The following is a 27720-nucleotide window of genomic DNA, read 5'->3' on the forward strand; positions in this document are numbered from 1 at the left end:
CTGCTTGTAAAAATGGGCTATACAAATAAAGTTGTCTTGTCTAGTCTTGTATATTCCAGATGGAGATGGAGTATATCCATTCAGCGTGTTATTTATATCATACAGCTTTTGGCAGCAGACAAAACTTTCGTTGGTTTACTAGAGCTGATTTTAAGAGCATTTTACAGTCTCCAGACTGGCATGGCAGCCCACTAGACTTCGTGTCATCCATAAACCCACCAGAGTTAGCCTTCTCCTCGACCCCTCCCCGTGTGTGACTACAGTGTGTCACACTGGTGTGTGTGTGTGTGTGTGTGTGTGTGGAGGGGGGGGGGGGTGAAAGTTCACCAGCATGGCTCTCCCGTATCGAGTCACAACGTTTGAGAGTTAGATTCTACAGAAGGCTTCGGGCCAAACCAGAAACAAGACGCCAGTCGAAGAAATCAGAAATGACTAGTGATGGGGTTCCAGCGCTGAGCCAGGGCGACGACGAGGAGGACAAAGCTGGAAATTATTACAGCGACGAAGATGACCTGGAGGCGTTTTCCGACACCGAGCTGGGCTGTGAGGACGGAGGTAGGCGGATACTTATTCACTGGCTGAAGCGACCCAGTAGAGCCTAGCCACTGCTCCTAAGTTTAGCTAGCTCGTCCTCCGGTTAGCTAACTGCGGCTGGTTTACTTTGGCACACTGTAAACACTCCACTGCGACAGGCGGACTCTTCTGTACGGACGCTGCCGCTTCAACTGCGCCTCGGAAAATCAGGACAGCAGCAAAAGACCGCGGTGCCCCCCACTGCGTTAACAACATGCGATAAATGTGCAGTCGAATGGAAAGAAATGGGAAATAAATGGGGAAAGCGGTGCATATACCGCCCCGTACATCGAAAAGTTTGTAATTTATAAATGCAGTGGCGTAAAAGTACACTATTTAAATCTAAAGGGTTGTAAAGTGGGAAAATTGTACTCAAGTACAATGTCGAATATATTGTACTTAATTACAGCCAGGCATCATTGGTTATTTTACATTTTGACATTAATGTTTTCATTTTTACTGCAAATACATATAAATATAAAACTGAGTTATCAGGCACTTGAATACTAATAATTGGCTTCAGCCCGGGAAGCAGCATGTTTAATACTTCCCCTGAAGGCTGCAGTGGCTTCCTTATGTTACATGTTGATTTTGATAGTTTCAAGTCATCAGTAAAATTGTCTGCGTACTCCTTTTGTTGATAGAACCTCAGTGACTTTAGTGTGTGACCTTGAGAAAGTTGGGGAACTTAAGAGAAATCATCTGAAAGAAAAACGGTCAAAACTGAACCAGGCCGAGATACCCTGACTTGTGCCAAGACTGGCCACGTTTCCCTTAATTTAAACAGATATTATCTCTTGTTAAGCACTCACAGTGTGAGGGTCTGAAAGAACAACTCCAGTTTTAAAAGAAAATTTTCTGATATAAATAGACCCTGATAACCCTGATGACATCATTAAGGTTATTAATGAAATGCCAGTATGAGTGTGTGTGCGTGTGTGGGTCTATGCACATCATATCTAGTGGCACTCAGTCTCATTGTATTTTGCACAAAATGACAAGAAAGGCTTTCTCCTTCCATTTCTACTGTTCATGGTGTGTAAATACCTTAGAAGTGGTCTGGTTATAAAATTTCACATTTATTTATTATCCACTCCTTCATTCATTCATCATTATTTATTTGTTTGTTTCTATTTGTCAGGATTTGACCACATTATCATTATGTTTAATTACTCTGCCATTATGAAATTATTTTGCGGCAGTATTCCCCGCCTCTGCAGAGTAGCCCATATTGAATTGATTCGACATCTAAAAGCAGTGGAGTCCCTATAGAAGCAGTCTGTAATGCTGTGTGTTGTCGGAGGTGGTTATCTAATGCAGGTTTAAGCGCTTCATTTTTACTGCCTCTGTTCCTTTGCTGATGTGTAGTGTTGGGCTTCAGCGATTCCCTGAATGGAGAGGTCAAACCTCGTATACTGTTGATGGGCCTGCGGAGGAGTGGGAAGTCCTCCATCCAGAAAGTGGTTTTCCATAAAATGTCACCCAATGAGACCCTTTTTCTGGAGAGCACCAATAAGATCTGCAGAGAGGACGTCTCCAGCAGCTCCTTTGTCAGCTTCCAGATCTGGGACTTCCCCGGTCAGATCGACTTCTTCGACCCCACCTTTGACTATGAAATGATCTTTCGAGGCACTGGAGCACTAATCTTTGTTATTGACTCACAGGTCAGGCCACAAAGCCCTATTATATACACTCAAATTATGATGAAGGATTTCTTATATTTCCTATTCAACATGCAGAATTTCTCAGGTTGGCTAACTGACTGTAGATAAAAGGTTGTCGTATGAGAAATGAGAGTAAGTGTGCTCACTGGTGGACAAACTTTGCAATGGAGACACTGACATCAAACATATCTTTGACAATTCTGTATTGACATTTCCTTCCCTTCCTCGTGGTAGGATGACTATGTGGAGGCTCTGAGCAGACTGCATCTGACAGTGACCAGGGCCTACAAAGTCAACCCAGACATCAACTTCGAGGTGTTCATTCACAAAGTGGACGGCCTGTCAGATGACCATAAGATTGAGAAGCAGAGGGACATTCACAAACGAGCCAATGATGACCTTGCAGACGCCGGCCTGGAACGAATACACCTGAGGTGAGTTTTCCCTGTCGCTTTTGGGTTGGTGCTATCATACAAGCACGTTATGTATTGAGTCATGTGTCTTATATGCCTCTAAGTCAGTGTTTTTTTGTCACACTGATATGATTTGCAATATTTTCAGGTCCCGAAAACTGACAAACTGAATTACTTGACCTGAATTTGATGAAGTGATTGAGTATTATTTGTAATTGTGCAACTTTCTACTCTGACCACTTTATGATTTAACTTTGCAGTTCACGTTTTATTTGAATAAACAATTTGGAGTAAAATTTACCTTAATTGCTGCGAAGCCGCCAGAACTCTGGCCTCTGGTTCTTTGATAACACCTTGAGAATCACTGCGCTTGAGAGTGAAAGAAATTGATAGCTAGAAATTAGCACTGGCTATTGAGGCTCAGTACTGTTTCGGAGCTGACTGCAGTTCACCTTTACTTAAAGTTAAATCCTAAAATGGCAATTTAAGAGTGTTAAGAGTTTTTTTTGTGCAAAGTGTGTGTGTGCTTAAAGAATATTTCTAACAGAGAAAAAAAAACAGAAAATAAGTATGATATCAACACTCATATCAAAAATTTTCAGAATACACTCAGACCTAAACAGTATAATGTCTGTCACAGAAGAACAAATATGTTCATTCTCCTTCTCCTTAAGTTTTCCCCAGGAATTGTATCAGTGCGACTGCAATACTATATACTTGTAGTGCTGTGTGTCGTGACCTTGAAATGCAGATTGTAAAGTAGTTTGTCACTGGAATCTGTTCTGATTCAGAGTGCTCTCCTTGATCTCTCCAGCTTCTATCTGACCAGTATTTACGACCACTCCATATTCGAGGCTTTCAGTAAAGTGGTCCAGAAGCTCATTCCACAGCTGCCTACACTGGAAAACCTGCTCAACATTTTCATATCTGTGAGTAATCCTGCTGTGGCGTGAAGTCGGGTCTCTATGGTAACCGCACAACAGTGTGCTCATGTATTTACATGGTCCTGTTGTACCAGGAACACTGCCGTGTGCGTGTCCTGATGTAATTTATGATCCAGCCACTAGGTGGTAGTGATACATAACAGACCGGCTGGCTTCATTTTATTAATGCAGACGTTGCCTGGAATACCACCACTGATTTTCTGAGGAAAAAAAAATCATTAATTAATGAGAAAAACTAAATAATCGATTGTTGCATGTGTCATGCCACCACACCACCAAAACACCCACAATTCTGTGCTTTTATAGTGCTTAGTTTTCTAATATTTTATTGATTCCAACTCATAACCGTATTTTAAGGGCAATGTTTATATAATATTTCTACTTTATTTCATATTTGGTTCATTTCACTCATTTCAGTGTGCAATTTCTAAAAGAAATTTTACAAAACAATGATATCTTGTCACATAAATTACTTGTACTTACATGCGCATATAAGAAAAAGGAAGGAGAACTAACTTGTGTTTCCTGCCCCTTTCTTAATAACATCAAATGCTGCAGACACCCTTTTTTCTTTTCATCTAAAAGTTCAATATTCCATACTTAATACAATCAATAACGGCAATAGCATATATATCATATTGAATGAACTATTTACTAACCTGTGCTGATGACATTCAATAAAAATAGGTGCTGCGGTTTTGTTTTGGTGAAATCTTTTTCCAGTGTCTGTGTACTAACGTCATGTCTTGTCTTTTTATTATGTATTTTTTGTGTTGTATATTGTCCTGTGCAAATTCAAGTGCCTATCGGTGTCTAATTTGGCTCAGCCGAATCTCACTTTGATGTGAAATGTCGGGGTCGGAGTTGCACACTCAGTTAAAAATGAAAAATAAATTACCAAACATTGAGGTTGTTCCCTGAAAGTTGAAAGTTTGTTTGTTTCATTGTACACAGGGGCAAATCAGAAGCAAAAGCTTGGCAGGCTGTGAACTTAACACGTTGAGTCTTGTCTAAAAATGAGCTAACCAGGAGACTAACTGATGGAAGGCAGGCCACAACGCCAGGCTGTGCGACTTGTGTTTGTCAGTGAAGCTGCCTAGACTAAAATAAGAGCCTGATGACCCACTCAGCAGCATCGTCTTGGGTCGTTATTGGACACATCTCTGAATATTATGAGCTCATATCCTCATCATCCCCTGTGAAGAGGTTTCAAAGTTAAAAGCATGTAAACTTAGGAATTTTGTCGGTTGTCTTACGTTTTTTAAATGACAACTTGTCGACTTTAAAATGTAACAAAACCCATAACAGTCAGTTTACTCAAAACTTCAGAGTATAACCGAATCTGAAAGTGATGTGCTACGTTCCTTCAAGATGCCACGGAACAATACACATTCAAAAATACCACATAGAAGACCACGACCAGACTGGCAACTGTGAGGTCCTATCGGCTAATTGCTACTGTCATTGTCATACGGCTACTGTATACCATGATAACACTAACATGCTGTGGAGTTTACCATATTAGCATGTTAACATTTTCTCATTAGCACTAAATATCAATAATCAGGGAATATCATGGCTTTGACAGCTCTTTGGTGACAAAGTAAAGTACTGGAAACTGCTGATGGGAAGTAAGGGATCAGTGGATTATTACAATTCACCCTGAGGAGGACATACATGTGTATACCACATTTCATCATCACACAGTTGTAGTGACATTTCACTCAAAACCCTAAGTGTCTACCTAGATGAAAAGTCAAGGCGATCACCAGAGAGCGGATTGTCAATGCAACCAATCCAGCAGTTGTTGAAATAATACTAAAGCTGTTTTGTTGGTGTGGCTGCGGCTCAGGAACTCCAAACAACTCCAACAAATTGTTCCCTGTTCCACCTGTGTGTGAGTGTATGTGTGCGTGGCCAAGCACAGAAAAATCGTAGGGCACTTTGGATTGGAAGCGCTGTGTGACTCCTGAGAAGCAGCTTGGCAGCTTCTGAGATTAGTTTATGAATGTGTTTGTTTCGAGTATTGCAAAGTGCTTTGAAGAGTTGGTAGACTATTAAAGAACTTAAACAAAAGTCCTTTTACCGTTCATTCTGAACCAAAGTGGTGGACTGACAGAGTGACACTGTCTTCGCTAGAGAAATACAGCAAGCGTGACTGAAAATGACTCGGATGTTTTTTGCTTCTCGTGGAACAGAGTAACTCAAGTTAGACAAAACTGAAAGTTTTGGTTCAGGTACGATGTCTCTTTGTTTGTCCGAGAGACAGAGAGAGAGGCACACAGAAAAGTTGATCACTCTGAACACTAACCTAAACCTAACTTTACTTGCTCTTGCTGTTTCATTGTGGTTACCTGCTAAGTTAAAATAATAAACAAATCGAACATTTAGGTAGTATCCCGACAAAAATTTCTTGCTGTGCTGAGTGCTGAAAGGTGGTGATGATTATCTTGCCTAGTAATGGCCTACCCAGTGATAGTACTGTTGGGAGCTTGACATAAGGAAATATTGCACAAGGACTGAAAGGTAATTACAGCAAAAATAATTTAGAATAATCTACAATAATCGATTGTATCCAGATATATGATAGATTTTCTGAATTTTTTTTTGCCTAATCCATATCATTTGCTCACAGCCTGGGATACTTTCTAAGACCTGTTACCAGGACACAACCCGGGGGTTGGAAACTACTGGATTGGATGGCCTAATTCTCCAAACAGTGATTTCCCAATCCTTTGCTAACTCTCTCATCAGTGAGCTGACTGTGCTCTGAGATTTGGTTGTGTGTTTTGCTCATAGCAGGGCAGCTAGTTTACTGATTTGTAACCTTTTTTTATTGCTACATTCATGTTGGCTCCATTATCTATTCACACATTCATCCAAAATGTCACCTGTACTCTGTACTTTGACAAGTAGCCTGAACTCGAGGTCTTAATAATATAACAGACCATTATTAACATAATACAGATATTTAATTTAATATATTTTATTTAATGGGATTCTCCTGTCAATCCTTATGTAATTATCATAATTTACTGTCACAGATTTGATGTTATATTTAGTTAATTAAACAGCTAAATAGACTATCCCTTAAGAGAGCGTTATTTAGAGTTTACTATAGCGCCTGACTCATCTTCCTGGAATACATTAGAATGATGTTACAGCAGCAAAGCAATTTTACCTCCCCAAATTTGTTAAATCACTGTGCAATAAACAGGAGGCATCTATTTAAATTTGTTCTCTGTGTTTGAATTTCCTCACAAAGCTGAATGGGGATTATCTGTCAGCTCTCAGGAACTCCGTCTCATTCCCAGGTTGTCCAATAATTCTGTTTTGGCACGTCCCTCGGGATCTCGTCCAGATAGAGAAGGCACCTTTATGATGTAGTTTACAAAGTAATAAAGTCCCATGTGGAGGCGTGGAGGTGGAGGTTGAGGTTCAGTGGTGGGTCACAGCAGCAAACAGCAGCCTTTTCCTCAACTAAACCAAGCAGTTTTTGTGTCTGAACTTAACTAAAGTGCTGTTTTGTGTTGTTCGAAAGGCTTACTTGTATATTGACCTGCTGTAACAGGTATACAAAAATTGCAAACATATACTAATATAGACTATATATAATTTCAGTAGTTGGATTCGATTCAGTAACTTTGTAACATATATACATATATATATATATATATATATATATATATAAAAACCAACATCATTATTTCAACAGATACCAACAAAGTTACTGAATCGAATCCAACTACTGAAATTATATATAGATATAATAACATATATAAATTATATGTATATATATATATATATATATATATTTATATATCTTGCTACACCTAGCCACTTGAGCCGACTTAAATTACTTTCCACTGAAAATAGTTGGCAACACTTGGGAGTAGATGTTCACATGCAGACTACCAAAGTCTTTTTTACAATCCAGGTGTCTAGCAGCCTTGTTTGTCATCACACCTATTTTTCTAGATGAGTAGGATAAATATGTTTTGTGCTCTGTGAGATTTGTATTAAAATGAGATAATTTGATCCTTTTTGTTATTCTAAGTGTAGTGTTTCTTTTTTGCAGGTACACCCTCTCCTAAGTTAGTGAAAGAAAAGCATTGAACTTATTGTCAAAGGACATGTTAGAGGATTGTATACTCCCTGGACATAACGGTAGTGTGAGACAGCTCTTCATGAACACCAGATGGGCTACTGTGAATGACTTGCTCTTCTTTGTCTCTGCATCTGTCCTCAGAACTCAGGTATTGAGAAGGCCTTCCTGTTCGATGTGGTCAGTAAGATTTACATTGCCACAGACAGCAGTCCAGTGGACATGCAGACATATGAACTGTGCTGTGACATGATCGATGTGGTCATTGACATCTCCTGCATCTATGGGTAAGCCAGTGGACAATAATCAACAAACCATGATATCACAAGCCTATCGAGGGAATAATTAATAACCTTGGTAATGTCACAAAACATAAAGTAATGTTGCAGTTCCATCAGCAATAGTGTTATGTAACTTCCTAAAAGTCAAAAAAAAAAAATTGTGAGAAAAATGAATATTCTTTCAAGAATTTCTTAGTATTGGTTGAATCAGTTGTTGGAACTGTTGGAGGCATTCAGGGGAAACAGTAGGGAGACTGACAGCTCAGTGTAGCACATGCAGAGGCGTTAACACTTAGCGAGAGTTAACCAGCTGTGAGCAGCTCTCAGACTCTGCTAGGTCGGCTAGCATCTCGACTTCAAAGAGGTTTCTTCATGCATGTACCCGGCTGTTTTTGTTAACGCTACTGTTTGTCAGCCCTAAATACTGCTATCCTTTAAATGCAACACAGCTATCGTTGTTTCTCCACGGTTCATTATCAAGGTAACTAATGCTAATGCTTTCTCTCACACTATATATGATGCAGCAAGTGATTTGGGAAATTGACCTGAGAGTCCTGCCAATTTGTTATGGTCAGGGTGAGGTCACGCAAGTTTCCTGAACTGAACTGAATCCAAACAGATGCAGAAAAAGCAGTTTTTACATACGGTCAGCTAGTCTAAGTCTCATTCTCAGGAAACAGTCAAAATTGAATTTATACAGCCAAGCATTAGAAGGGCCATTTGAAACTGTTAGTTACATTTTTCAATAATATCTTAGACCTTAGAGACCATTGTTAAAATTAGTGATGGATCCTTGTTTGGGTGGTATGATGGTGCGGTTCGAAACCAGGTCTGGGCCCTTCTGTGTGGAGTTTGCATGTTCTCCCTGTGCCTGCGTGGGTTTTCTCCGGGTACTCCGGCTTCCTCCCACAATCCCAAAGACATTGGGACATTAGGCTAATTGGCTACTGTGTGAGTGTGTGCATTTCTGATTGTCCGACCAGTCCAGGGTTTACTCCGTCTCTCGCCAGTAGTCAGCTGGGATAGGCTCCAGCTACCCGGCAACCCTGATGGATAAGCGATATAGGATGGATGGATTCTTATTTTTGACAAAACAACATTTCTGTACAAATTTTGTCAGTATGAAATTTAAATGTGTATTGCAGAAGCTCAGGCTAAACTTAAACTGAGGACCTGCATAAACAGACTAATCAGTAGCACCACCTGTTATTGTCTAGTGACATAAGAATCTACTTCTTCTTTTTCTGGTTCTCACTGAGTGAAAGTAGGAACTTTCGCTGAACTTTCTCAGGGTCAGTGACCTAAGTATGTGACCCGAAGCACAAGGGTGACACCTACTGGATCGATGTGGTACACATCCCTAGTCTCAATATCATATGCTGAAAAGAATCCATGTGATTGTGTGTACAGAGCAAAAACTTGGAGTGTTGAGTTAAGGCGGGAGCCATCTTGACCTTATTTTGTGATGCAACTGTTCAGTTGCTGTTACTTCAAGTGTTTAACTGATCTTCAGTAGGGCAGTATTGTAGTGCTCAGTTTGCCAGAAAATGTCAGAAAATATGACCTGTCAGTAATCCTGCTAAGTGGACCGGTGTTAAGTTGGAAAATAGATCCATCATTCATTCCCAATTTAACAACACTGACAAGTTTTAGTGTTTTAGAGAGGCTTGAGGAAGAAATGGCTCAAGTGGACTTTTCATTCTGGAATAATGGATGGGAATTGTTTGAGCACTGTTATCAACTTGATAAACCTTGACGTCTGTCTGGTTGCTTTCCTTCTTTTCCATTAACAGTCATTTGTTTCTATAGAAGCTAGATATAACTGGCTTAAAGCCTTGGGAGAGATGTACTGTAACAACTTCACAGTAAGATTCATCTCTGGAGTCACAGACATAATAATGAGGCCAGACCTGATAGGATAAAACTTCATTAATCTCCCCAGATAGACTGCTTACAAAATAATGATTCTATACTCCAATAAAAGAATCAGAAAATAGGGAAAAAAGCATGTGAATACACAAAACCAGTGATTCAAATCCTTCAATTGATAGATGCAAGACAACAAGCTTCTGTTTCTGAAAGGCCAACATGTCCAGGACTAACAAAGATGTTTTTATATGTTCTATAAATGGTGAAAGGATTTTATGAGCGTGGACTGCTGGAGAAATTTTTAAGCTCACAGAGGAGCATGTAATCCATCATCTTAAAATGATCCGTATTAACTTTATAGTATCAGTTAGTATTAATGTGTCGATTCCTATGTTTAGAAAAATAAATTGCAAAACCACAACTTGTACTAGTTCATGCAATGTGTATATTCTGTCTATTTGTACATTGATGTCTGGGCCATCTTACTTTGGCTAGAGGTCATGTGCAGAAAATGTTTTAATAACTTAACAGACGTGGCATTACTTGGCGTGGTTTAAATCACTGTCCTTGTCAAGGTGAAGTATGCTGTTGGAGGAACAGAATGAATGTGGCATCTAATAGTAGTATGGAGCTGAATGGATTGTAAAGCCCATAGCACACTCCTCTCTGTACTCCTAATCCCTCATCAAATTGTCTTTGATCCTTTCTATATTCTCACATCAGTTATCACTCCAGCTGTGAATATAATTAGATCCTAACCTAGACCTGTAGATTGTAGGGCAGAGTTCAACTTTATTGCTATAGCACATAATATAACTCTTTTATTATTGAGGAATCATTGAACAGCATACCTATCTATCTATCTATCTATCTATCTATCTATCTACATAGTGTATCTATATACACTATGTAGACCTTTACACCAATAGGGACTTTAATGACATTGCATTCTAAATACATAGACAGCTTTGCAGCTGTAACAGCTTCTACTCCTCTGGGAGGGCTTTTCACAAGATTTGGGAGTGTTACTGTGGGAAAGCTTGCCCATTCATGCAGTATTTGTGAGGTCAGGCAATGATGTTGGATGAAAAGGCCTGGCTCACAATCTCTGTTCCAGTTCATCCCAAAGGCCTACAATGGGGTTGAGGTCAGGGCTTTGTGTGGGCCAGTCAAGTTCTTCCATTCCAAACTCATCCAACCATGTCTGGACCTTTGCTTTGTGCACTGGGGCACAGTCACGCTGGAATAGAAAAGGGCCTTCAACAAACGGTTGCTACAAAATCAGAAGCATAACATTGTAAAAAATGTCTTGGTATGCTGAAGTATTACTATTTCCCTTCACTGGAAGCAAGGGGCTGATCCCAACCCCTGAAAAACAGTGCCATACCACACCTGAATTCAATAATAATGAGGTGTATATTGAAGTCACCTATATTGAAGTCAGTATGTCATGAGTAGAAAACTATATAATGACACAGCTGTTATCACACTAAATGTAAGCCAATTGGTGTACTCTCTTAGATATAGATGAACTTTGAAGGTGGTGATGCTGATAAAGTGTTAGTCAGTGGCTTGATCAAGCCCTCGTGTGTAGGATAAGCGTGATACAATGCCCCAGTGCGTATCGGACGTGCCATAGTACAGCACAAAAACAGGACCATAGCATATGAACCAAAATAGTGATAATTAGATCGTCTACCTTGGTACTCTGGAGTCTTTTGTGTGTTACTTCCTATGGTCTTTCTCTGATGAGTTGCTCTCTGCAGCTGTGAGTCTTCGGTAAAGGTCATATTAATATATCTCTATAAAGACACCACTGTGGATCAAAGAAGTTCGGATATTTTTATGCCTCAGTAATACCTCAATAATTGCTCTTTGTTCAGTGTAACAAACCACAGAAGAAAATGTGCCACCATAAGACAAGAAAGAAGGACAGGGTACAGTAGGGAGAATCTTCAAGTCGATGAATTCTGACAAACATGCTGCTTTTGTGGAGAGCTGACCAATGAAGGTCCATTTTTTAAAAACTGAAACAGTTGGATTTACAGAAAATATAATGGCATATAATAGGGCCAACTGTTAAGACAGGTGTCATATGGTTCATATATATCTAAATAGTGGTTTCAAAATATTCACATAATTTCATTTATATTGTACATGCTACAAAGTATTACTTTTAAAATCATATTTTGTATGATTTGTGTGACATTGTCAATAGAGCTCGACAAAGCACTTGGATAAGCAGCTGTCTGGGATTGAACCTGTCTCCTCTGGGGGGGTCAGTGCATTTTCCAGTATTCTTTTCAGGTGCAGTCAAGTGGAAGTAAGGTAATTGGTGTGGAAATTGTTTGTTTAATAATTTCTGTTAATATAAACAAAAAACCCATTAGAGATAGAAATGATGCTGGCAAACAAAGAGGGGTATACAATGAAGGATGACCACTGTATGAGCTGTTGTTTTAACTGAGATGAGAGGTAGCAGATTTCTATTCATAGCCATTGGTAGTTACTAATCTGTAGATATGAGGATGAATATTCAGGTACAGGACTACATGTTGCACTGGATATCTTTTAGGCTGTGGAAGACGTTTCAACTCTCTGCCAAAAGGCTTCTTCAGTTCTAAGCCCAATGGGGAGACCCAGGTATTTAACCTCTAGTGGGGGTGGTGCTGAGGGTTGTTGACACTTTATGCAATCGTGTACTCCGGCTTCCTTCCATTGTCCCAGGAACATGCCCCTTAGTTTAACTGGCTACTCTACATGGCTCCTTGATGTGAGAGTGTGCGTGTGTGTGATTGTCTGTCTTTATGTGTTAACCCTGCAATTGACTGGTGACCAGTCCAGGGTGTACCCCACTGGAATAGGTTTCAGCTCTTACAGATTTCTTGCTTTCTTTATTAGTCATTTGCCTCTTTTTCGATGCAACTCATAACGTCTCTTTTCTTTCGAATACTGATTCAGATGTTGATTACCATGGAAACAACAGAAGAATTTGGATCTTCTAACATTCTAAAAACATTTCCACATTCGTAGGTATTACAGTGTGCACCATGGAAATTGACAGTGTGTCTCTTAGCAAAGCCAGGTCTTGACTTTCAGGCAACCGATATGGGAAACACCCACTCAGAGACTTGGGGCTCAGATGCCATTTCCACAATTATGTTAAACAAACTGTCGCAACCATCATCATTTGTTTAAAAATGAAAAATAAGCCCAGAGATGTAGTATCATTATTGTTTATATTTTTTAATAAAAAAAAAAATTTCGCTTTGACCTACTTACCACACAGTGTAATACAATTCCCTTGTGCCCTCTTTAGTTTGTTGGTTGGTTCTGAGCCTCGTTGCAGTATACAACTGTGTGGAGAGAAACAAGTGCCTGTAAAATTCTCTCCTCGCCAGATACCAATCGTGATATATAAATGATATCAGTATCAGTTTACAACCACCAGACCAATTTGCAAGTTCAAATTTGTCCAGAACCTCTCAGCTCATTTTTGATTTCAGTGGGGCATGATCAACAAATGCAGACCAAAATGCCTTTGGACACAAGCGGAGGAATGTACAACCAATCAGAGCAATGAACCTTTTGGTGTAGAACTGGGGGAGTCATCCTGACAGCGGAAGAGCTCAGAAGAGCACAGCTCAAAGCCCACGTGTGAGCTTGTTAGCTCTCACTGAATTTAGTTTAGTGAAACGTGATAGCTACTACTAACCTCAATACAAAGACCAGCTTGAAGCTGATTTGTCTCTATCACCGTTGTTGTGTCGTCAGCTCAAGCCTGCAACTACTAGCAAGCCAGCTTCTGCCCCTGGTAAATATGGCTGACAGTCACCAGTTAACACAGTCATGTGTAGAAACACACATTTACATTAGATCAAATGTGCCTGAAGAAGAAGAATCAGCTTTATTGACAGTATATATATTTTTACATACACACACTGAATTCGTCTTCTGCATTTGACCCATCATCAGCCGGCTAATGGAGGGGTGGGGACATTTTTCACATTAATCACTCCACCACACCGAACCGGTGACCCTCCGATCACAAGCCGCTTCTCCAACCTCTAGGCCACGGCTGCCCCCTGGAACATTAAGCCTCAAACTGTGTTTATTGAAAGACTGAGATGAACTGCTAAGGTGGACTAAATTAAATTTTACACAACTGCTAGCCTACTTCATACAATTAACTCACAGAACATCATATCAAACTGTATATAAAGTCAATATATAAGCCTGCCCCATAGTTGATAAATGGTTGTGACCAGCCTGTCACAAACCAAGTTGGACATCTTTCTGAATGGGAGGGGTTCGCTTTTATCTGCCTGAGCAAATAAAACGGGAGCTCAAAGATCTGGTTACCAATATGTTTAGTTATGACATTTTAAAAAGACAAGCAAAGTTGTTATTTCTATATAATATGTTTAAAGTGTTCATTGAAAGAGAAAGGAATAGTTAGAAAAAAAAAAGCTTAGACTACTACCCCATATTTTCACTTTAGAGAGCTCAAGAATCATAATTCACTTTTATGACAACCATAGATCTGCAGAAAATCACTTTGACTCCCTCATCAGCTTGCTGGCTCGCTGTTGTTATCTCTCTGAAGAAGTCTTGTCTGCACTTGAAAGCAGCATTGGATGATTAGCCTTGATCAAGCCATAGAAATTTCACCGAATCTCACTCGTCTTTAGTTCAGCTTCTTCCAACATCAAAGGAAACATTAAGGGAACAATGTGAAGAGCACACTATTCCTATTGGCTGACATTAATTAGAGAGAGATATCTGGTCTCAGGTAGATCAGATAAAAAGAGCTTAGTACAACAAAACTTATATATAAAAAACAATCAAACTGAGAAATATTTTGACAGCATATACTTGTGTCTAGAAAAAAAACCCACTGCAAAGAGATGAGGCACATGCTAAAACACTTCTCCAACCACTGCATATATACAGAATGCCTCTGTCTAGCCATATTCTGCCACCTATCTGCCAGAATGCTATTGATATAATCCAAAGACTCATAGTTTGTGCATGCTGTTATGTTTTATATACCACCTTGGATGTCCAATTACATGGGCTTGGTCACACATAACTCCATGGTTATTAGGGATGGGTCACAAAAATGAATTTTTTGGTACATCGCACTGTGGATGTGGATTGAATTGCAAAATGTTAGTTAATAACATTGTGCTGATTAAATAAAGAAGGCGTAACTCAGCTGCAGTGTGCACATACTAAATTTATTTTGTAATTCAAGTGGTTCTATTCCAATGGCCTTTCCAATGTCAAGGTCAGGGCGTGGACTAAAGAAAAAAAAAAGCTGTTGATACCCATGATCCTTTTCTTTTGAAACACAGATAAGCAGGTACATTTAGAGCATGGCTTTCAGGCTCAGCTGCCTTTCAACAGTCCCGTATCACTATTCCATCTGTTGATCTCTTGGTTTCTTACCCTCACAGAGACAGATCAAGAACTAAGATACTTTGACTCAGCAGTGTACAAGACCTCCGATTTGGATTTGCTGACTTTGCATCCCAGCCACCTCACACTTTCATTCAGTGCAGACTGGTGGACTTATATCAGAGAAATATATCATCTGAAAAATAAGAGCTCACATCCTAATCTCATCAGACCAACTTTCTGTTTCTTTGGTTGCACCTTAAGATTATGTTCAAATAATGATTTGGATTCCATATATTAAGATGACATACCAAGTGTGTGTGCCTACAGAGAGCTCCACTGACTTTTTGACAAGAATAAAGACCCAACTCTCAATCCAGTGGTTGACTGGTTGGGATATAACATTAGCAGCATTGACCGTGCAACTCTTTATACATATATTTTGAATTTTTAGCCCAATATATATATATACTATACCTATATATATATATATATAGGTATAGTAATTTTGATCAGACATTTGGGCAACAATTGAAAATGGTGAAAACAGTGACGTACTTTTATGGACACAGCAGGCAGAATGTTTATGAATTCAGAAAATGTAGACATATAACTTTACTCACCAGTGGAAGAGGCCCAGTCTGTCCTGGGAGTTTGCCAACCCCTTGCAACAATCCATAAGATCTGGGATTCATAGTTCACCTGTTCTTCCAATTCAGATCATTTTCCAACTCCATCCTCCCTGGACCACCTTCAAACCGTCTAACTCTCCCTGATTACTTTCTTTTTTTATTATTATTTAACAGTCCAGCCCCCACACTGTCTGCTTCTGGAACATGAACTGAAACTGAGCCTGAACAAATATGCACAGCACTGTGCACAGGTTTTAGGCAGGTGTGAAAAAATGCTTTAAACCAAGAATGCTGTCAAAAATATAAACAATAGCTGTTTTTTAATTTTTTTTTTTAAATCAATTTACAAAATGCAAAGTGAACAAAAGAAAAATCTAAATCAAATCAATATTTGGAGTGACCACCCTTTGCCTTCAAACCAGCATCAGTTGCTACAGGTACACTTGTACAAAGTCAGGGATTTTGTAGGATTACAGTCAGGTGTATGATCAACTAGTTATACCAAACAGGTGCTAATGATCATCAATTTCACATGTAGGTTGAAACAGTTATTAAGTGAAACAGAAACAGCTGTGGGTGAGGAACAGCCAGACTCTGTTACCAAGGTGAGGTTGTGGAAGATAGTTTCATGTCACAGGTAGATGCAGTGGTCAGCCAAGGAAAGTTAGTGCAGCAGATGAAAAACACATCAAGCTTATTTCCCTTAAAAATCGGAATCCAGCAGTGCCATCAGCTCAGGACTGGCAGAAGCCAGAGGGACCCAGAAGTCTGTCCAGAAGTGGTTTTCATGGAAGACTTGCAGCCAAAAAGCCTCCACCCGGCAAATTACATGCAGTGAAACACACACAGGAGCAGTGGGCAGCATCAAGCGCCTGGGGAGCATATTGGGGGTTAAGTGCTTTGCTCAAGGGCACATCAGCCGGGTAATGCATTTTTTCGCATGAATCACTCCACCACACCCAAATTTTTCCTGCCCGTCCGGTGGGGGAATCGAACCGGTGACCCTCCGATCACAAGCCACTTCTCCAACCTCTAGGTCACGGCTCAAAAAACTGGGTGGTCACACCAAATGTTGATTTGATTTTAGATTTCGCTTCTGTTCATTTACATAGTATTTTGTTAATTGATGAAAATAAACTCTTAACACTTCCACTTTTGAAAGTATTACATGTTTACAGCATTTTTTCATACCCGCCTGAAGCTTTTGCACAGTACTGTATGTGTGGGATATATAGAAGATACCAAAAAGAAAATGTCCATGTTTAAAACTAATCAAGATTGTTGCATGGTTGCAAACTGGCTGTATGAGGTAATATTGTGATTTTACACTGCAACATAAAATTCATTCAACTTTGATTATTATATAATAGCTTTCCCGGTCATGATTGTGACTTGGTTGTTAATGTGAATGGTGAGAAACTGATCATTGTAGCAGCTCTCATGTGGTCTAACTCATGGTTGTGTTTTAGTTTTTTTTATTTTTTAGCATTTTTAAATTGTTAATGTTTTTTCGAAATGTCTAACAATGTCTTCTTCAGTCACGGCAGCAGGAAGTGTTTTAAAATCCACCAAATTTTAATGAACTTGGTTCACATGTAACGGAACCACCCAAACTCAGTTCCAGAATGCCATATGATCATGATGCCTCCCCCCGGGCCAGGGGATGCTAGTTTGACCCATGTTTGTTGTTGAAATAATAGGGAAGAGAGTGTTTGTGTGTGTGCGTGCGTGTGTGTCATGCACCTTAGGCATCACAGCTGGAGGTTTTAACTGAACTAGGCCACATTTGGCCTGAAGTGAGTGAATATTTAACCCGTCACAGCTGCGTTGGTGAATATGTGGCCAAGGGCACAAACATGACTCCTGCTAATTTCACATTTACACCGTAGATAGAGGTGAATGCCAGATATCTGTGCATTATGTCCTCTTAACCCTCCGCTTAAATGTCACCTGCGTCCTGGAAGCGTTCAGCATTAACAAGCGTGGGAGTCTTGTAGGTACCAGTTGGATCTGCTCACACGAATCTGCAGATTGTTCCACAGAAGGCTGCCATCATTATCATCACAAAACAGCTGGGACATTATCCTTAATTAGAGGCTTTAGTAAATGGAGTCTTTCTTTCACCTCATTTAATTAATGAACTCGTCTCTTGTGAGAAACCTGGCACGCTGCACACTTGGAAAGCACAAATGTGACTGAAATTTTCCTCGGCCAACAAACTGAGCCAAGTCTTTTGTTGGTGAAATGCAATTATTTCCTTTTTTTTCCCCTTCGACAACAATGATAAATTCACATTTCATTAAACTCACATTAGCTGTGCATATTTCTCTTCTTTGGCTGTCTAAAATCCGTGAAGCACTGCAACTATTCTTAGCCTGCACGTCATCATGAGTAGGCCAATGGCCATGGAGACATGAGATGAAGTTTAAGAGAATGTATAATTCATTTAGATAATTACATTGAATCCAACATCTGTTGCATAGAGATGTGTTTTACCATTTTTGTACTGTATGATGTGTGTGTTGGTTGCCAGCAAAGCTTCAGGTACAGATAGGAGCGATTCAAAATTAATAGAGGCTCAGCATGGTGCTGTCTGTTTGCTCTTGTGAAGTGCGGATTGATGCCTGATGGGTAGAAAATAATTTTCCGTGAAACTGTCACAATTCTTTACAGCTACTTAGACACTTAGACATTTTATGAAATTTATTCCAATTCCCGAGTGTTGTCACGAGGCTTTCAAGCCTATATGGTTAGTGAACAATTATCACATGCTGCTGCAACTTTAAAGGTAAATGAATGCTTGAATTTTCTCCTCAGTATGTTGATGGAGCACCTTTTAGTCCTGAGACCAGCTGCCTTACATTGTGGCAATTACAAAAACGACCAGTCACGTTGTGCACACATGTTTGTATTATGTCCTGTGTAGCATACGGATTCAAAGAATGATGCATTTGCTATTGACTGTGAGATGACACCTGATAAACATGATGGTGCTACTATCAGAGGCTTAGAGATTCTAAAGGTAGCATGCAGCATGTAAGTGGGTTAGCTGATAAAAACGGTTGAATAACAGAGACAACCCGGTGAAAACCAGTCATCCCTTTAAAATGCTTGTGAAGTAAAATTGCTGAGAGTACAACAGAGTGTGTGTGTGTGTGTGTGTGTGTTCACATGATGGGTATCAAGTAATTAGTACGGTTTTGGTACTGCTACTGTAACTTTTTGCTACTGTAATTTTTTTCAACAATACCCAGCCTTTGTCATTGTTTATCTCACCTTATTTTTTTTTTATGATTTAAGTCTATTTTCTTCCAATCTTTCCCTCATTTCTTGCTACAGTGGGTCTGTGTATGTATGCTGTGAAATGAAAAGTCTTGTGTCGTTCAGAAGGAGGAGCAAGCCCAGATACATAAACCAGGAAGATAAAAGTCGTGTTCCTCAGATGGAATAAAGAAACCAAACAGTGTTTCTATTTTGTCAGCATTCTTTGTGAAAAGAGAATCAGTTACAAGTGAAAACCAAGAAAGAGCAGCAGTGCTCATGTCCAGACCTCATTTTATCTTGGTGTTCTGCTCTCATTTTCTGTCTTCGCCCTTTCCAAAGTAGTCTCTACATCTTGAAATTCCCACGGCCACTAAAATCTGTCTGCTTATTTTCTGAAAAACCAACCACTGTGGCCCTCCTTTGAAATTGAAACAGCTGAAACCGCTGCCAAATAGCAGTCCTTCCTATGTTGGAAACAGCACCAGTATGTTGTGTCAGATGATGCATTGAGTGAGTGTTTAAGTGTGTTTTTCTGTCTCGTTTCCTTCAGTCTGACCGACAGTGAAGGTGGTTTACCGTATGACAAGGAGTCTATGGCGATCATCCATTTGAACAACACCACAGTCATGTACCTGAAGGAGGTCACCAAGTTCCTTGCCATTGTCTGCTTCCTCCGCAAGGAAAGCTTTGAGAGGAAAGGTCAGTCCAGTATAATCGATAAACGGAAAGTGGCCATGTGTTTCAACTAAAATGTTTTTACTGCCAGCTTTTCAAATACAGCAGCTTGGTCAGTAGCCCTAAGCTTCAAACTACGATGATGAGCTATGATTTTTACCCATTTGGCATCACTTTTTGCATGTAGGGCTCTGTAAGCAAGTTAGCAATAATAAATATGAAACATCCACTCAGATAAATGAGCCTTGGTTAGCGTTGTGAAGCAGTTTTAGGTTTTAGTTTTAAGAACAGGCACTAAATCTACTTAGCTGTTAACTTATGTAATTGACATATGGGTGTGCCCTTACATTGCATAGCTTATGTTACACATGTAGGTAACCTATGTAAGGTAACATAAGTTCAAAACAAAGCAACTAGCATTTGGTCAAACATAAGACTCAAACCCTGGGCTTTTGCAGCTGTGTTTGAGCCCAGCGACCCCAACCAACTCTAATCTTCTCCTTCTCCTGCTCCTATACTATGGAGGCGCTTCCGGAAACAAGGCTAGAGGGCTGATTACAGCATCATACTTTGAAGCGATGGACCACTGACTGGGCTGCCATATTTGAAACTCTCACTGACGAACTGACAAACTGACAGTGGTTTGCTTTTAAGCCGTTCACCCTGCTGTACTTGAGCTCAGCGCTTGATATAGAGTTGCAAAGCGAGAGGAGCTATTGGTTCCAGAAGTAAAAGTCCTCTTCATTTTTTCCATTGGGCAGTGTTCCATAATCCACAGCTGTAACACTTTCTGCAGCTCTGTGGATCAGCATGAAACTTGCCCAATTCAGTCACCAAATATTTAAAAGTTATGTTTGAAAAAAATGTGGTTTAATAAAGCACAAACCTGTGTACATAAGAAAAAGAGACTAACTACAAATGCCAACATCCAATCAGCAAACTTAAAATTCTGCTGGCTTCACATCTGATGTTGGGTAGAACACAAAGATTAGAGTGTTGAGAAAACTACTGTGGTGTGCTATGTTTCGTTCTGTCAACAGTCATGACAGTTCATGTTGAATAAAACTGTTGAATGAATTTTCTATCACTTGGATTCGTGCATCTGACGGGCCTCTTCACCATAGCAACGGCAGCTGAGGCTCAAGGATATTACAGGATTTAGACATGTCTAAGACAAAGTATGATTTCTCTAAAACATTTTCATATTTCTCATTGTTGGTTATTAAAAAAGATCATTGTGGTACTAGTTTTGACACCAGTATTGAAATTTTTAAGTGATACCAAGTGCTGTATTGATACTATATTGCTGCATTTAAACAAGTGCTCTGATTAAGTTATTTGAACTCTGAATGTGTGTTGCTGTGTAGATTGACATCTGCTGCTTTTGCAATAAATGTGCTGTTTACACAGCAGCACTGATTCAGCCAGTTCTCTTGCAAAGCACTACAACAATCTTCCAAACACAGAGTGCCTTTTTCAATTACATGGGCTTATTAGACACTGATTGTCATCTTCTGATATCTGCTGTGGTGTCAGATCTCATAATGACTGCCATAATGGCGTTCCCCAACTTTGATTGTATGGCAGGCTGAGTGAACCGAGCTGGCCGGTGCCTTTTCACTAGTCTTTACTACAGCAACATGTGGTAACAAAACCACAAATGGAACAACTAAAAAAAAAATGTCTCAGCCACATAAAGCCAATACAGGACAGTGTTAATTACAGTATTAATTACACTGATGCACCTTGCAGCTTAGGTTGATTTCATTTTCCTCGTTCCTCACAGAGGCCACCTCTGTGGTTGAAAGATTCTAAAAGTTGTCACAGAATTGGACAGACATCGCACAGTAAATAACATCAGCACAGATAGTTTTGTAGGTGTTGGGAACAGGCAGACTGTTCTTCAGATGGAATTGAAGCACAGTTCGGGGGATGGGGGGGGGTCCTGTGTTCTTTTTCTGCTGCTGTTACACAGAGTGCTTTATAATGACTGAGCAGGCAGGTCAGCTGCTGGGAGCTGCCTTGGAGCAGCAGGGGCTTCAGTCCCTCTCTCAGGGGTACTTATCCCCTGGTTGTTGACGGAGTGAAGGACATTGCTCTGTCGTCCTCCCGTATTTCATACAAGCTTGAAGGATTTGAATCTGGAATTCTTCGGTCCCAGGTTGACTTCTCCAGCCTCTACAGCAATGGTTCACGTACGGTCGCTGCAATTATCTGCGTTCAGCTTTAAGAACGAAATATCAGAGTCAGTGTAGCTTATACTCACTGCAGAATTTGATTCAGTACACCCTGTCCAAAAGTAACATGTTTCATGAGTTATAAAACATGTATGACAAACACCTATAAAATATACCTGAGGTCTTGTGTTTCGCTGACTGTCAGACAGATTCATTAGAGCTGCCCAGCAGGTGTGAGGCTACCTCGCTTTGATGTCCTGAATGACTTGGTGTTCTCCAACATGTCTGCTCTTTGCTCTCATTGCTGTGGTGATTTTCTCTGACTGAATACATGTCTAATTCAGCAGTATGATTAAGGAGCCGCTTTGAAGTCTGACAGTTTTCCCTCACTTCATATTAAGATGCCTTTAACAGTCCGTATGGTGTGCTTTTACACCTGAAACTCTTTATTAAGGTGACTGCCTTTAAATGATGTTTTCAGCAACTTGAAACAAACAAACAAAATCTGCTAAGGATCGGGAATGAAAGTTTCTGCAGAAAACATATTTCTTAAAGTGAGCAATGAAAAAAGATACTGTTTTGACATCACTACTAAAACTCCCGATCTGAAACTTGAAAATTTTCAAATGATACCCAGCCATAAATACAGCACTGATGTTTATTCAGAGGGAACTGTCTGTTTCCTTCCATAAGACATTATTGCCTGGAGATTGCCTTATGCTGGTTAGAGTCTCTGCCAGTGTGAGCCTAAATCCCTTCCAGGCATGCGCCACATTTTTACATCTCCCTCTCAGGCCCGCTGTGGGGGGTCTGCTGGGGTGAGCTGCTCTTCAGACAAAAAAATGTGTCTTCTAACCCTTGACTGACTCATCAGGGACCATGAAAAGGTGGTCCCGAGAACTCAACACACTGCAGTATAAGGAAACACATGCAAATAGAACAAAACAACAAAAGTAAGAAAGCATCTTCACCGATTTGACATTTCTGAAGCGTTCACAAAACATGCCCTCCCAGCTGTGCTCATCAGTGCAGCTGTGTTTTATGTTGAGTTGTATTGTTTGTGTTTGCTGACTGTGTCATAACTGCTGTGATATAACCGTATAATAGTTTTTTGTTGTTTTTTTTTTTCTTGGAAGTGCAGCAGAGCTTTAAGGATTGTTTGTTTGTTTGTCTATGTGTCCAAGTTTCTCCTGCATAGAGGAATTTTGGGCACCCCCAAAGAGGTTTAAGCCAGTGCCAAGGAATATTACAAGCGCCAAAATGACTGAGAATATAGACAGCAATTAAAATCCTCTAAATGTGTTTAATAGCAACTTATGTTGGTATTTAGCGAGGATCCAAGTTAGTTAAGCTCCCGGCTGTGGCTAGAATACTAAAGCAAGAGGACTGCTTTTGCTTCACTCGGAAATTCATCAGTATAAATTCATATTTACAAATGAGGTTTTTTTTGTCGTATGGAAATGTGCATTTGGAAAGAACAGGGGACTGAACTATGCCACCGCTGCAAGAGAGAGGCAATATGTGAAACTGTAGCCCACCTGCTAGGACCAAATCACATTAAAGGACTGAGTGTTACTGTGATGTGATAAAGAAGAGTGAATGGTGAGGCAAGCTTATAAATGGCTTTATAAGGACAAAAATGTTCACAATTGATTGAGATCATGTTGAATTGGTGTGGTGAGTATAAGGAATGGAGAATGTACCATTCACTTTAAAACCACCATTTTGACTGGCAGGGGGGGGAAGATAAAATATACACAATATATACATATATTATATTATTATATATCACATATAACAGTAGTGTTTGATTCAAACACATTCAAGTTCATTATAGGCTCACTGTCACTGCATTTAGATAATATACAATATGCCTCCTGACATTTTTGCTGCACCCCCCCACCCACAGCAAGCAAACAGCAGCAACCTTATGACAGTTACACTTTCACAATGACACAAGCCCTAATCTTAATTCTTAGTTCTGTGTGCTGTAGTGTATCAGTGACAGACCTAGTCTGATTAACACATCAGTGATAGGGATGAACATCAATTACAGACTATTCCTGACCTTTTCTTATTCTCAGGAGTAATTGCTCAAACATGAACTTGTGCTTCATAACAGGATGTATATATATATATATATATATATATACCAGATATGCAAGCCATCAACAACACAATCTGTTGTCAAGAACCTCAGAATTAAAGGGCAAAGCTGCTTTCTTGAATTGCATTTTTCACAGACCATATAATCACACAGGTAGAACTCTGCTTTTGAGTGCCAGTGTCAGTCCTTCAGCAGATAGATGATGCAAAGCAGTTTGCAAGAGTGTCCTCCGGTCTGTCCTCTGGTCTCTTCACTGACTTTTATTGGAATGGAATGGAACGTCTCAACACAACCCACCACACGCTTTTCTCTCAGTGCTTCTTTTATTTTCACAGTGTACTTGTTATAGCATATTAGCATCTTACATTATCTTACATCAAGCAAATTAAGTCCTTGGAGACTTTAGATCATCATATTAATCCAAGTTGTCGCAATAATGTAAAAAGCTCGAAAGAAACAGAAATTTAAATTCTATATCAAGTGATTCACCCGTGTCCACTAACAAGTAGTTAACCATATAAACAGAAAAAACATAGGTCAAAATTGAAAGAAATTAGAAATCAAATGAAAACTAAGGGCTGAAAGATGACGGGCTAAGGACAAGAGTATAATATCTATCTATCTATCTACGTACCTACCTACCTACCCACCTACACCATGTAGCAGTGGCAGGCCATGTATTTAGTACCTGGGTCTTCAGTGGGGACATACCTGACTTAGTCCACCTCTTAATACAACCACTATCACATCGCAATTATAAAAAAAACCACATCAATATTATCCAAAAACACAATATGACAAGGTGCAGCATTAGAAAGAGAGGAATTTTGCGTGTTGAAGATAATTACCATTAATACAACAAGAAACACAGTTAAGACAACTCCAAACCTCTACACTACAACCACAACTGTGCCGTGTACATCATCTGGAGCAGTTCAGAACTTGCTAGTCACACTTGGCTGTGACTTTTGCTCTGACCGACCAATCAGAGGACGGAAGAATGCTAACAGCTAGCTGGCCCTGGGAAGCGTCACAGCGAGGATTCTGAAATCTGATTGGTTAAAGAAACAGTCAATGGCTAATATAGTCTAAATTGTGTGGGCCAGCACTACTGATTCTGAAGGCCCTGGGCAGATTAGACTGACATGGCAACACATAGAGGCTGAAGACTGATTGGACAAAAATCAAACATCCATATACACGTACTGGAAGCGGTGCAGCCAAGAAAAATGCTACGAAATGAAGAGAATAAACTGTTGGGAATAAATTAATAGAATTTCATGGAACAAATATTAGAATTTAGATTGTAAATGTAGTTCAGTGCTTCTGATAGTGTTTAGCTCTTATATTAGTCCTTTATATGGGTCAAGTGTCAATACCACTGGATCCTGTGTTTCCTGTAAAACAAGCATTTGCATCTTTTAGGCTTTAAAGCTTGGGCGGAACCATTAACTGTTTGGTTTGGTTTGTTTATGTAAGTGTGAATTAAAAATTTTGAGACACCCAATTTTAATTATAACCCAACACAATTAATACTGTATTACGTGAGTAATAGTACTGTGTATCAAGTCAAAGTCCATCAATCCAAGTGTTGACCAAAGAGCTCAGACAAATCTTTTGCATCGTAGCAGCAATTATAAGATTGCTCGCTCTGCTAGATGGTGTCTGGGCATTAATGCCCATCTAATGCCTATCAAACATCACTCTGTTATTCTGATGTTTGTGTAGACCAAAGTTGATCTCTGTGTTCTGGCTCTTCTTTTATTAGACAGGTAACTGGCTCAGAAGCTCAGTAATTGTAATAAATAATACATAATAAAGTAATAAATAAACATTGCCAAAACCATCACATCAACATTTTTAACTCCTGTAACCACTGAAATTCTGGTACATTCAAAGTCACTTACGTTACTGCAGTTCATAAAAGTCAAAGAAAATTTAGGTTAATACAGAGTACAGCTGGTAGGATTTGGGCTAAAGCAAAAAGAAGAAAGAGATCACACTACCCCATCCACATTATTGATCCCATTATGATCAATAACAGGTCATGTTAAGAAAGCCTTTCCTTCACTTTGCTGTATCAGTGTCTGCCTTTCATTTTATCTTCCACAAGAACTCTCAGATCTTCCTCTGCTTTTCTTTTAGATATTTTTTTTTCTTTTAGGTGTATTATTTTTTTTCTGTTGATTTGATCTGTTATTGTGTTCAGTGTTTTACGGTATTGTTATCTAACAGATTTCACGTTATCGTTTCATTTTTTGTTTTCTGCTTCCCATCATTTTAAACATTGACATATATAAAAATGGCCGACACATCTCTGCTTCCTTCCACTGTACAAAAGTGAAGCCAAAATATCTTGGATACAAGTGCTGCCAACTTGTTCTGATGATGTCATTTGGAGCTGTGGTAGCGAGTTCCTGCTCATACACATAGACCTGACCCAATCAGGAATGGCGCTCAATTGCCAATCCATGTATGACGTTTCACCCTTTTTATGGCATCAAATAAGAAATTAAATCCAAACTTATGAGAAAACACTGATAGTCCATCTGTGGGAAAAAAATATTTGACACATGCTTGAAATTTTTCTTATCTGCTAACATGCAGTGGGTTGGGCTTATTACTTGTACTGGAGCCAGCCACCGGGGGGCAGTAAAGACATTCTCGTGTGTTTGTTTTGTCTGATCACATTGAAAACAGCTCATCCTGTCAGTTTGCGAACTTACTGTTAGCTCAAGCTGCTACAGTGCAGAGCTCAGCATTCTCATCACTCTTACATTATACCAGCCACTGCTAGCTTAACTGCTGGTTTCGATAAGTGACACTTTTGAATGTCATGATCAAATTTGAATATTATTTATTATTATTATTTCTACTATTATCCACTATTATGACTACTGATTAATTGATGTAAACAAAAAACATTTTAATAAATGTCACTTTGAAAAAGTTCAGTTTTAATGATGAAATACTCTTTACTGAAACTGTTTTCACAGACACTACCATGACTAGCAAACTGATCTGGTGTGAAATCTGTACAATTTCCCTAAAAGGCCTTATCTAAGTTATAGTTTGTTGTGGAGCTTAATTACTTTATTTAAGTGTTATCAAGAATATCCAATCTTCTCTGACCTGTAATAGCCATAACTCTGTCTTCTGTCTGTCCCTCACAGGACTGATTGACTACAACTTCCACTGCTTCAAGAATGCCATCCAGGAGGTATTTGATGTTCGAGTGAAAGTTCAACAAAACCGGAAACTCCTCAGTCAGAGGAGATGGAGCAAACTGACTGTGTCCAGTGGAGTGCTCAGCAACCCCCACTGAGGGTTAATGACATCATCAGACAATCAAATGACAAATCCGGAACACTTTATCCTTAATTTAAAGGAAAGCCTTAAGTGTTTTCATATTACTGGGCATTGTTTGGTCTCTTTTACCCACGCTGACTCTCACTTCTGTCCTCCACTGCCTCCATAGACCATAAACTGTATATAACCAGGCTGAATAGATTTACTAACCTTTTTCTCTTCAAGTAGTCTCCATGGGAAATACATTGAAGATTTATTGATTCATTCTGTAAGAGGTGAGGGTAATCTGCTTAATATGGAACAGATG

General features: G+C 39.5%; 1 protein-coding gene across 1 annotated transcript; it reads left to right on the forward strand.

Annotated features, from left to right (window-relative positions):
• On the forward strand, positions 1-27720 carry rragd (ras-related GTP binding D). Its single transcript, XM_046413692.1, has 7 exons — positions 1-555; positions 1942-2237; positions 2472-2671; positions 3465-3579; positions 7844-7986; positions 19696-19844; positions 27278-27720. The coding sequence occupies exons 1-7, from the start codon at positions 429-431 to the stop codon at positions 27427-27429; spliced, it is 1182 nt and encodes a 393-aa protein (XP_046269648.1). The 5' UTR covers positions 1-428; the 3' UTR covers positions 27430-27720.

This window comes from Scatophagus argus, chromosome 15 (assembly GCF_020382885.2).
Source record: "Scatophagus argus isolate fScaArg1 chromosome 15, fScaArg1.pri, whole genome shotgun sequence".
Taxonomy (NCBI): domain Eukaryota; kingdom Metazoa; phylum Chordata; class Actinopteri; family Scatophagidae; genus Scatophagus; species Scatophagus argus.

Bases quoted from the DNA above. Each gene is read 5' to 3' on its own strand.
- rragd (XM_046413692.1), top strand. From the start codon at position 429: ATGACTAGTGATGGGGTTCCAGCGCTGAGCCAGGGCGACGACGAGGAG. The intron at 556-1,941 runs GTAGGCGGATAC...GCTGATGTGTAG, and splicing joins GCTGGGCTGTGAGGACGGAG to TGTTGGGCTTCAGCGATTCC. The intron at 3,580-7,843 runs GTGAGTAATCCT...ATCTGTCCTCAG, and splicing joins TGCTCAACATTTTCATATCT to AACTCAGGTATTGAGAAGGC.